At 46.5% G+C, this 12,321-nt stretch overlaps 1 protein-coding gene across 1 annotated transcript in view; it reads right to left on the bottom strand.

Moving 5' to 3' along the window:
- The window catches only part of MCCC2 (methylcrotonyl-CoA carboxylase subunit 2), a 177,473-nt gene that overhangs the window by 15,464 nt on the left and 149,688 nt on the right, over positions 1-12,321 (bottom strand). The window contains exon 15 of the mRNA XM_073624396.1: positions 8,375-8,489. Within this exon, the coding sequence (XP_073480497.1) occupies positions 8,375-8,489 (115 nt within the window). The remainder of the gene's footprint in view (positions 1-8,374; positions 8,490-12,321) is intronic.

The following is a 12,321-nucleotide window of genomic DNA, read 5'->3' on the forward strand; positions in this document are numbered from 1 at the left end:
ACAGCACATCAAACTGTCAGGTTTTTAATAGGATTCCTTTGTTACATCTCAGGTTTGTCGATCTCTTGCAGCCTTTTTCTGCATACATACACTCCAGTCATGGCTGTATGGCATTTCTCAAGTCGTGTTTCCTGATGGTAACAACGGTGGACCATGACCTGGATTTTGTGTTGTATTGGCCACTAGGAGTCTGCCTGGGAAAGCCTGTCGACAACGCAGGAGTTTAATTGGAAGACGAGGTCCAGTGGCGTCACTATGGGGGGGGGGGGTGTCCTGCACCCGGGAGATGGGTGACACCATCCCGAGGGCAGCGGAGCTGTGGAGGGTCCTGGGGGCAGGGCTCTTTTCAGCCAGAACATGCTGGCGCTGCGCTAGCCCTAAGTGAGACTCCTCAGTCTTACTCTCACTGATGATGTGGCTGCCTCCAGTTACAAGCCCGCCGCCCAGAGAGTGACAGTCTGAGCAAGCATGTCTCCAGGCAGCTGCACACTGAATCCTGATGAAGGGGGGTAGTTTGTCCTGAGGGGGGCCTGTACTGATGAAGGGTGGGGTCTGTACTAATAGAGGGGGTGGTTTGTCCTGGGGGTGGTTTGTCCTGAGGGGGGTCTCTACTGATGAAGGGGGGGTGGTTTGTCCTGAGAGAGATCTGTACTGATAAGGGGGTGGTTTGTACTGGGGGGGGGGTCTGTACTAATGAAGAGGTCTGTACTGATGGAGGGGGGGTCTGTACTGACGGAAGGGGCCTATACTGATGGAGGGGGATCTGCACTGATGGAGGGGGGTCTATACTGAAGGAGGGAGTTTATATTTAGTGGGGGGTCTATACTGAGGCCTGTACTTAGTGAAGGGAGATTATACTGAGGCCTGTACTTAGTGGTGGGGGGGTCTATACTGAGGGGGGACTATACTTGGTGGAGGGAGGGTCTGTACAGAGGGAGGGAGGTCTGTACTGATGGAGAGGGGTCTGTACTAAGGGGTGACTATAGTTGGTGGGGGGGGGGGTGACACCTAGGGCTGCGCATCTTCACTGGCCTCACGATTCGATTACGATTATCAAGTCAACGATTCGATTCGATTCGATTCCGCGATGCATCACGATTACAGCGCAAGTCCGCAAGTTCTCATGGTTTTCATCAAAAAAAAATTCAAGTAGTCAGGAGGACTCCATTTTTTTTATTCTATCTGTTCTTAAGAAAAAAAAAGAGACAGCAGAGGAGCTCCAGGCTCTCTTCCACAATACTAAAGGAGATGGTCAGAGCCTGCGGACATGCTACAGGAGATGATCAGAGCCTGCAGACATGCTACAGGAGATGATCAGAGCCTGCAGACATGCTACAGGAGATGATCAGAGCCTGCAGACATGCTACAGGAGATGATCAGAGCCTGCAGACATGCTACAGGAGATGATCAGAGCCTGCAGACATGCTACAGGAGATGATCAGAGCCTGCAGACATGCTACAGGAGATGATCAGAGCCTGCAGACATGCTACAGGAGATGATCAGAGCCTGCGGACATGCTACAGGAGATGATCAGAGCCTGCGGACATGCTACAGGAGATGATCAGAGCCTGCGGACATGCTACAGGAGATGATCAGAGCCTGCGGACATGCTACAGGAGATGATCAGAGACTGCGGACATGCTACAGGAGATGATCAGAGACTGCGGACATGCTACATGAGATGATCAGAGACTGCGGACATGCTAAAGGAGATGATCAGAGACTGCGGACATGCTACAGGAGATGATCAGAGACTGCGGACATGCTACAGGAGATGGTCAGAGACTGCGGACATGCTACAGGAGATGATCAGAGACTGCGGACATGCTACAGGAGATGATCAGAGACTGCGGACATGCTACAGGAGATGGTCAGAGATAGCGGACATGCTACAGGAGATGGTCAGAGACAGCGGACATGCTACAGGAGATGGTCAGAGACTGCGGACATGCTACAGGAGATGGTCAGAGACTGCGGACATGCTACAGGAGATGGTCAGAGACTGCGGACATGCTACAGGAGATGGTCAGAGACTGCGGACATGCTACAGGAGATGGTCAGAGACTGCGGACATGCTACAGGAGATGGTCAGAGACTGCGGACATGCTACAGGAGATGGTCAGAGACTGCGGACATGCTACAGGAGATGGTCAGAGACTGCGGACATGCTACAGGAGATGGTCAGAGACTGCGGACATGCTACAGGAGATGGTCAGAGACTGCGGACATGCTACAGGAGATGGTCAGAGACTGCGGACATGCTACAGGAGATGGGCACAGACTGCGGCGGACATGGCACAGGAGATGGGCACAGACTGCGGCGGACATGGCACAGGAGATGGGCACAGACTGCGGCGGACATAGCACAGGAGATGGGCACAGACTGCGGCGGACATGGCACAGGAGATGGGCACAGACTGCGGCGGACATGGCACAGGAGATGGGCACAGACTGCGGCGGACATGGCACAGGAGATGGGCACAGACTGCGGCGGACATGGCACAGGAGATGGGCACAGACTGCGGCGGACATGGCACAGGAGATGGGCACAGACTGCGGCGGACATGGCACAGGAGATGGGCACAGACTGCGGCGGACATGGCACAGGAGATGGGCACAGACTGCGGCGGACATGGCACAGGAGATGGGCACAGACTGCGGCGGACATGGCACAGGAGATGGGCACAGACTGCGGCGGACATGGCACAGGAGATGGGCACAGACTGCGGCGGACATGGCACAGGAGATGGGCACAGACTGCGGCGGACATGGCACAGGAGATGGGCACAGACTGCGGCGGACATGGCACAGGAGATGGGCACAGACTGCGGCGGACATGGCACAGGAGATGGGCACAGACTGCGGCGGACATGGCACAGGAGATGGGCACAGACTGCGGCGGACATGGCACAGGAGATGGGCACAGACTGCGGCGGACATGGCACAGGAGATGGGCACAGACTGCGGACAATAATGCAGAGTTGTGGTGTGATGAAGGCACATAGAAGACAATTTATGATATGGACTTGTGTCACAGCGCCCCCCCCTCCCCCTCCCCCTCCGTACTCACATGCTGCTCTGCCGGTGGCAGCCTGTAATGAGCAGGGCGATCTACCTGCTCACCATCTCCCCCCGATCTCCTTTTGTGCGGCCGGTGTTCCGCCGGTTGTCACATCTGAGGTGGGCAGTGAATTCTCCCGGGAGAGCGCTCCGTGCGTAAAGCTGTTATTAGTGTGTATATTGCGGTCATGTGACACTCGGCCGCGCCTCCCTCCTCTCACGTCTCTCCTGATGTCAGCCCCGCCCGCCTCTCTTCTGACCTGATAGCTCCAGTCAGTGGGCGGAGCTGACATCAGGAGAGACTGAGAGGAGGGAGGCGCGGCCGAGTGTCACATGACCGCAATATACACACTAATAACAGCTTTACGCACGGAGCGCTCTCCCGGGAGGGGGCGGGGCCAGAAATCGATTATTCGGGTCGCATGCATCGATGCCGCATCGGGGACACCCGAATCGCGATGCATCGATGCTGCGATTAATTTCAGCAGCCCTAGTGACACCATGTTTTACCACACCGGGTGACACCAATCCTAATGATGCCACTGACAGGGTCTAAACACTGTCACTGTATAAACAGGAAGTGACTGAACAATAACCTTCATGGTGGGATCACCACATACTATGTATTTTAATAAAAGCTGCAGATTAAAAAATTGTGAAAATTATGTCTGCAAGGATAACATGTTAAAGTTTGAGATTTTAGTAATGTTAGTCATCTCCCAAAATGAAGTAGGTTATATCAAGTATATGTAGCACCTCCTCAAATACTTAAGCAGGAATAGAGTAGAGTAGATAAAAAATATTTGTCAGCAAAACCAGCAAAAGTAGTCCCCAGATAATAGCTCTACTCCACTGTATGTTGCTAACAAAGTATGTTTGGCAACAAGACAAGCAAGCGTGATAAAACTACCGAAATCCATATTTGTTACACATCATAGACTGTGTCGACTGATAAAACCTGAAAGCTGCACCCCTTAAATTAAACCTAAACACTAAAGTCTTTTAAAAAAAAAAAGGAAAAATTCAAAAACTTTTTAAATTTGCAGCTTCTGCGCGGGATGACACATGGGTCAGTTTAAGGAATTTGTGTTTTAGGTAGGGGTAAATGCATATTCCAGTACTTTTCCCAATCTTTAGGAAAGTAGGGCTCTTGTTTGCATGGAGGTGGGTGGTACCAAAACTATCTTTGCAAAATGTAAAAAAAAAAAAAAAAAAAATTGAATAAGAAAAAGGGTATCTAAGGATCTAAGTGTAGACAAAGATTTTAAAAGAAATTAATCAACTGGGTGTACATCCATTTGTCCATGGGAAACTGTCCCAAATTTTGGCATGGACTGGTTGGAGGTAAATGTATACCATGAGGAGTTATCCCCATAATTCCCATATCCTAAAGAAAGATATATTTGCCTGGTGTGAACCATAGGATAACCTCTTAAAGGGGAAGGTGGAGATATGGAAGAGGCTGGATACCAATGTTGTTAAGCCCAACCCAATTTTTTAAGATGGTGGTAGAGAAGTCATGTCCCAATAGAGAGGCCTCTGTGGTTTGAATGTAGGTTGGCTGAATTACTAATTGCCATGGACTTCTCTACAGTAACTCATTGCTGTCTTTGGTTTTATGGTGCAAATTATTATTACCAAGGTATGCTTTAAAATATAAATAAGTCCAGGAGATCTGGATCTCCCTTCTAATTTCAGCTTTCAAAGTATAGTATCACTATTCAGTTTACCTATTTGGATGAAGAACGTTTATGGCAGTCTTGTCGGGATAGTTTGTAGGAGATACTGTATTTATTGGCGTATAACACTCACTTTTTCACCATAAAAATTGGGTGCAAATAGCGTGTGCGTGTTATACACCAATACTTCAATTTTAGCTGCCTCAGAGGGGACAGGGAGCGGGGCAGGATGAGCGCCGTCAGATTACATTCAGTGAGAATCTCCTGTTTACTTGGCGGCCTCTGTAATAGGAAGCCCCATCTCCTGGGCCGCCATTGGACCACTGTTCTGTTCAATCAGGCTGCACTGATGGCAATGGTGAGGCTGCTGCATTGAAGGCAATGGTGAGGCTGCTGCATTGATGGCAATGGTGAGGCTGCTGCATTGATGGCAATGGTGAGGCTGCTGCATTGATGGCAATGGTGAGGCTGCTGCATTGATGGCAATGGTGAGGCTGCTGCATTGATGGCAATGGTGAGGCTGCTGCATTGATGGCAATGGTGAGGCTGCTGCATTGATGGCAATGGTGAGGCTGCTGCATTGATGGCAATGGTGAGGCTGCTGCATTGATGGCAATGGTGAGGCTGCTGCATTGATGGCAATGGTGAGGCTGCTGCATTGATGGCAATGGTGAGGCTGCTGCATTGATGGCAATGGTGAGGCTGCTGCATTGATGGCAATGGTGAGGCTGCTGCATTGATGGCAATGGTGAGGCTGCTGCATTGATGGCAATGGTGAGGCTGCTGCATTGATGGCAATGGTGAGGCTGCTGCATTGAGGCAATGGTGAGGCTGCTGCATTGATGGCAATGGTGAGGCTGCACTGATGGCACTTGTGAGGCTGCAGATGGGCATTGATGGCAATGGTCAGGCTGCAGATGGGCACTGACTCTTATTTTGCTTCAAAGTTTCTTATTTAAAATGTAGGTTTTTTTCCTGAAACTTCCCTCTTAAATGGGAATGTGCGTGTTATACGCCGATAAATACGGTATATGACCTGAAGTAAAACATTGATTTTATTCACATTTAAATTATCCCTAGTCAAGTGAGAGAGGCCTTTTGCAACACATGGAAAGCCCCTCCAATGATAGAGAGAAGGTAATCACAGCTTGTAATATATATTAGTTTAGGGTATTTTTATACACAAAGGGAAAGGAGAGTCTAATAGGGCGTACACACGGTCGGACTTTGTTCGGACATTCCGACAACAAAATCCTAGGATTTTTTCTGATGGATGTTGGCTCAAACTTGTCTTGCATACACACGGTCACACAAAGTTGTCGGAAAATCCGATCGTTCTGAACGCGGTGACGTAAAACTAGTACATCGGGACTATAAACGGGGCAGTGGCCAATAGCTTTCATCTCTTTATTTATTCTGAGCATGCGTGGCACTTTGTCCGTCGGATTTGTGTACACACGATCGGAATTTCCAACAACGGATTTTGTTGTCGGAAAATTTTATCTCCTGCTCTCCAACTTTGTGTGTCGGAAAATCCGATGGAAAATGTCCGATGGAGCCCACACATGGTTGGAATATCCGACAACACGCTCCGATCGGACATTTTCCATTGGAAAATCCGACCGTGTGTACGGGGCATTAGAAGTACGATGTCTGGTGGAAGTATAGTCAGAAGGATCTTTGAACTACTATAGTTAAAATTAAAATCAGATAACTGATAACTGTCTAAAACTCATAATATAGAAAATAAAAGGAACTCATAAGTAGTAAGTCAAGAAGGGAAGTCACAAGAAAAGTATTCTTATGACTTTCTTTAATTTTCTATATTATGAGATTTAGACAGTTAAGTTATGAATGAAAAGTGACGTTTTAGGCCATAGCGGGTTTGGTGTGTGGATATAGCACACCCCTGCTGTTGTGTCTCTAATAATATTTCCCACGCAAAGAAAGATCTTACAGTATAAGTATACATCAGGTCCCGGCTCTTGATAGGATAGATTGATAGCAGCGCAGCCATTGGCTGCCGCTGCTGTCAATCAAATCCAATGACGCAGGCTGCGGGGAGAGGGGGCGAGTCTGACATTCATGTCTATGGATGCAAATGCTGGACTCGGGAGCGTGGCCGCAAGGTAACCCCCAGGAGAGCACTTCTCCTAGGGGGTTATCTGATGCGGGGAGGAGCCGCGAAAGCCGCCAAGGGACCCCAGAAGACAAGGATCGGGGCCACACTGTGCAAAACGAGCTACACAGTGGAGGTAAGTATGACATGTTTGTTATTTTTTTAAAAATTAAAGCCTTTACAATCACTTTAAGCCATAGCAGATGAAGTATTTGAACTCCATATCATAGGGAAGACTTTGTGTTGTACATCTCATAAAGTAATTTTAGGAAGAGATAATTAGTAGTCAGATGGTAAAAGAAAAGTGAATAATAAGTTTCAACAGCTAACAAATGTTTATACAATACTTAGTAGCTCAGTATTTGAAGAGTTGTTATGAAGAGTTAGGAAGGTTTTTTTTTCAGTTTCATTATATTATATATTATATTAAAAGCAGCTGCAATGACTCAGAGACCACTTTGAGGAACACTTCTGTAATACCTGTGTGATGAAACAGATTTGATAATAGGGTACAGATAGTGGTCACCATGAACCCAAAGCCATCGGTAGAAATATTGGTTTCATCTGTCCGCTCTCTTAAACCAGTTCCTGACTTTGGGCATACAATGTACACCCCAAAAAATATCAAAGTGCCTTCAGCCTACACTGTATGCCCTGGACTTTGTTGGCGAGTCCTGGCTGTCTTTTGGACAGCCAGATCTAGCTCCTCTGAATACTTGCAAACAGCATTCATCTCTTCCAGAGTGACCTGTTTGGGATGTGGATGCTTCAATCTATTTAGTCAACTAAAACTATCCCTGTGGAAGACCTTTGCACAATTTTTCACAGTTCATACCATATAGATAGCTCCATCCATTTACAACGGCATACCATCTCAACTAGAAACTTGGTTCCTAGATAGAATTCTAATCTATCGATGACATATGTGAAGTATCTTTGGGGTTTGCCAATACTTAATTCCCCATTGTCCTAGTGCATTCATTAGAGTCTGCTTAATCACCATCACTAGCCCAGGACACATTTTTATATTTATATTCAGCTACTTTTTAACCTGATTATATCAGAACATTTCCAGCACACGGGGTGATAATCCGGATTGTCTTTTTATGAAATGTTTTTGTATGTAATGTATTTTCAATGTTGGAAGGTAATAATATATGGAATTTACCATATATATTTTTTGTAAAAAATTAACGGAATTAAACTGCTTGGTTACCAGTGCCTATCTCTTGACAGTGTGCTCCTATCACTGGCGCCCTTTTCTTTTTTGCCTAAATTGTCTGAGGCGCAACCACACCCTACAGGTGAATTCTCTACCCCTCATACTCTGTTTATACCATTTTTTTTTTTTTTTGCTACATACCATATAGAACCCTGTCCAATTGCTGATGTTAAACCTGTTTGCTGTAGTCACAAAGAATGCCCTTATGTCGTTACTGGTGACATTAAAGTAATCATCATTACACTTAATTCGGCTGTATTTACAAAACACATGGCATTCTTTTTAATACTTACTGTCTTTCCTTCTCTTGCTTTCTGATCTTTAGCAATTGTAGCCAACACTGTAGCAGCTTGTTCACCACCCATCACTGAAATTCGAGAATTAGGCCACATGTAAAGAAAGCGCGGGCTGTTAAAAGGAGAACCTTTATTAATATATGAAGTTGTATTGCTGGTTATTCTGCTTAATATTTCTGTAAAGGATATATATGTATATAGATATAGATATATATATATCGATATATATATATATATATATATATATATATATGGGGTTGGCTGGTGGAACCCAGCTTACCTTAGAGAGGTTGGGAAACTCCTTGTCCAGCTCCTCTTATGTGTAAGTCAACCTGTGTCTATAAGGGGCACAGGGTGACCAAGAACCCCAGTCGGGTCTGTCCTAACCAGACTCCCAGTACAACCACACTGGACTCAGCATTTCGTTTTACCCGTTATCCATGGTTCTATATAAAGTGGGAACGGAAAGTATTCAGACCCCCTTAAATTTTTCACTCTTTGTTATATTGCAGCCATTTGCTAAAATCATTTAAGTTCATTTTCTTTCTCATTAATGTACACACAGCACCCCATATTGAGAGAAAAACACAGAATTGTTGACATTTCTGCAGATTTATTAAAAAAGAAAAACTGAAATATCACATGGTCCTAAGTTTTCAGTCCCTTTGCTGTGACATTCATATATTTAACTCAGGTGCTGTCCATTTCTTCTGATCATCCTTGAGATGGTTCTACACCTTCATTTGAGTCCAGCTGTGTTTGATTATACTGATTGGTCTTGATTAGGAAAGCCACACACCTGTCTATATAAGACCTTACAGCTCACAGTGCATGTCAGAGCAAATGAGAATCATGAGGTCAAAGGAACTGCCTGAAGAGCTTAGAGACAGAATTGTGGCAAGGCACAGATCTGGCCAAGATTACAAAAAAATTTCTGAAGCACTTAAGGTTCCTAAGAGCACAGTGGCCTCCACAATCCTTAAATGGAAGGCGTTTGGGATGACCAGAACCCTTACTAGAGCTGGCCGTCCGGCCAAACTGAGCTATCGGGGGAGAAGAGCCTTGGTGAGAGAGGTAAAGAAGAACCCAAAGATCACTATGGCTGAGCTCCAGAGATGCAGTTGGTAGATGGGAGAAAGTTGTAGAAAGTCAACCATCACTGCAGCTCTCCACCAGTCAGAGCTTTATGGCAGAGTGGCCCGACGGAAGCCTTTCCTCAGTGCAAGACACATGAAAGCCCGCATGTAGTTTGCTAAAAAGCACCTGGAGGACTGCAAGAAGGTGAGAAATAAGATTCTCTGGTCTGATGAGACCAAGATAGAACTTTTTGACCTTAATTCTAAGCGGTATGTGTGGAGAAAACCAGGCACTGCTCATCACCTGTCCAATACAGTCCCAACAGTGAAGCATGGTGGTGGCAGCATCATGCTGTGGGTGTGTTTTTCAGCTGCAGGGACAGAACGACTGGTTGCAATCGAGGGAAAGATGAATGTGGCCAAGTACCTTCCAACAAGACAATGACCCTAAGCACACAGCTAAAATAACGAAGGAGTGACTTCACAACAACTCCGTGACTGTTCTTGAATGGCCCAGACAGAGCCCTGACTTAAACCCAATTGAGCATCTCTGGAGAGACCTAAAAATGGCTGTCCACCAACGTTTACCATCCAACCTGACAGAACTGGAGAGGATCTGCAAGAAGGAATGGCAGAGGATCCCCAAATCCAGGTGTGAAAAACTTGCTGCATCTTTCCCAAAAAGACTCATGGCTGTATTAGATCAAAAAGGTGCTTCTACTAAATACTGAGCAAAGGGTCTGAATACTTAGGACTATGTGATATTTCAGTTTTTCTTTTTTTAATAAATCTGCAAAAATGTCAACAATTCTGTGTTTTTCTGTCAATATGGGGTGCTGTGTGTATATTAATGTGGAAAAAAAATGAACTTAAATGATTTTAGCAAATGGCTGCAATATAACAAAGAGTGAAAAATTTAAGGGGGTCTGAATACTTTCCGTCCTCACTGTATGTGGTTTGTAAAGGGGCACTTTTACTTGGGACATTAATATTTATGAACAATCTCCCTCAAGAAATATATGAAGATAAATAATTCCACCTTTCAGACTGCTAGAATATTGTAGGAGTGTCTCATAGACCATTGCTAGATAGTTTGAGGTGGGGTGGGTGTTGTCATGTGTTTTTTTTGTTAAGTGGCTGTATCCTATGATTCTGTCTGCCTTGGGAGCAAACGATTATGGGATGTATATGCTTATGTGGATTAGCTTAATGAAACCACTGTCAGCTATTAGCTACTAGAGGGGAGAGGGGAATTTCTCCTGCAGCCCTTCCTAAACTAAAGACTGTCTACTGTTGAAAAGTTTGAATGTGTCTCTTGTTACTGAATATAGTTTTACCCCACCCTGAGTCATTATGCAAAGAAGGGGGGATTGTCCCCTGAGTGTATATCTCTTTGTGCCTGTGTTTGAATAAACAGTCTTATGTTTCTTACCAACCTACACTAATGTCTCGACAAGTGACTGGGTGGGTTAAGGGATCTTGGATCTTGCCGGGCAAGGGAAGCTTATACAGCGAACATACTCCTTCTTGAGTATGGGGTCCATCACACTGGTGGCAAGCGGTGGGATAGTGCTTCCTTCCTGTGAATACATCCAAACCACCACCGGGATTACAGATTGGGATAGCAGACTTTAGTCACCCAAGCAGAGATATGGACCTGGCATCAGAGGTCCAGGGGCTTCCGCGGATCGCCCTTTCAGTAATCCCCAGGACTGTGTCTGCGGACCAATACCTGGAGATCAGGCAGCAGATTCAGGTGGAGGTCTGAATTGGAGCCCTCCATGTCGCTGGTATACACCAGGGCAAGTGCTTTCCAACCGCAAGGCAAAGGGCCAGTGACCAACACAAGTTTCAGATGCCATTCCTGGGAGAGTGGCACCAGGAGCAAAGGGTGACTGAGTTGGACAGGCTGGTCCAGCAGGAGATGGAGCTGGATAATCGATATCGGGTTCCGCAATGGCACGCAGGAATATTTAGGGGAGACAACAGAATGCTCTCCGGAGGGATATTACTTTGGCGGCCCTGGATTGCTGTGGGAGAATACAGAGAGGCTATGCTTGGTCTGGCAGGGGTCTCAGAGCTTAAACCTGATCTGCAATACTTGCTAAGGAAAGAACAACATCTGGAAAGGGCATACAGGGAACTGCTAGAACACGTTCAGCAGCATTCCCCATAATTGGCAGAGGAAACTCTGGAGATTGCCACCCCCAAAGCTGAAGTGCTGACAACAGAACAGAGCTCTGCTAGCCTCTGCCCAGCACCGATAACATCTTCTGGCTTCCACGGACAGGAGATGGTGAATCTCTATCTCCAGACACCAATGTCAGACTGGGTATTTAATAGACTTTTCTTCTGAGGAGGAACAGCCCGGTGAGCTTCCAGCAGAAGAGCTGGCTTCAGAGCATGGCGCTGTTGACCTCTGTATACAACAATCAGAGGCCCTGAAGGATTTGTGCAAGGCCACTGACTTTTTAGTTCACTTCCGAGTGGAACAGCTGGGCAAAACGTTACCGCCTCTGCCCACAACAATCCCCCGCAGGAGCTCCAGGGAGAGAATGCAATAGGCACTTCACAACCGCAGCTTGAGCTGATATCGGTGGATGAGACTGTGGTCTCCACTGACAGCAACCCAGCAGAAGAGCTTGCAACAGGGCAGAGTGCTGGCCCTCAACTAACAGAAGATGGATGTCCTGTGGTAGTGGATGGGACTTTGGATTCCACTGACAGAACCCCAGAAAAATGTCTTGCATTGGGACAGGAGGATGTCAGCCTTGCTCTGCAAACACTTTCATCTAGTAAAAGTTGATGGGATTACAGGCACAACCTGTATACCCCAGGGATGCTGGGCAGTCGGCCCAGATCCCCAAC

The sequence above is a fragment of the Aquarana catesbeiana genome, linkage group LG01, assembly GCF_042186555.1.
Source record: "Aquarana catesbeiana isolate 2022-GZ linkage group LG01, ASM4218655v1, whole genome shotgun sequence".
Taxonomy (NCBI): domain Eukaryota; kingdom Metazoa; phylum Chordata; class Amphibia; order Anura; family Ranidae; genus Aquarana; species Aquarana catesbeiana.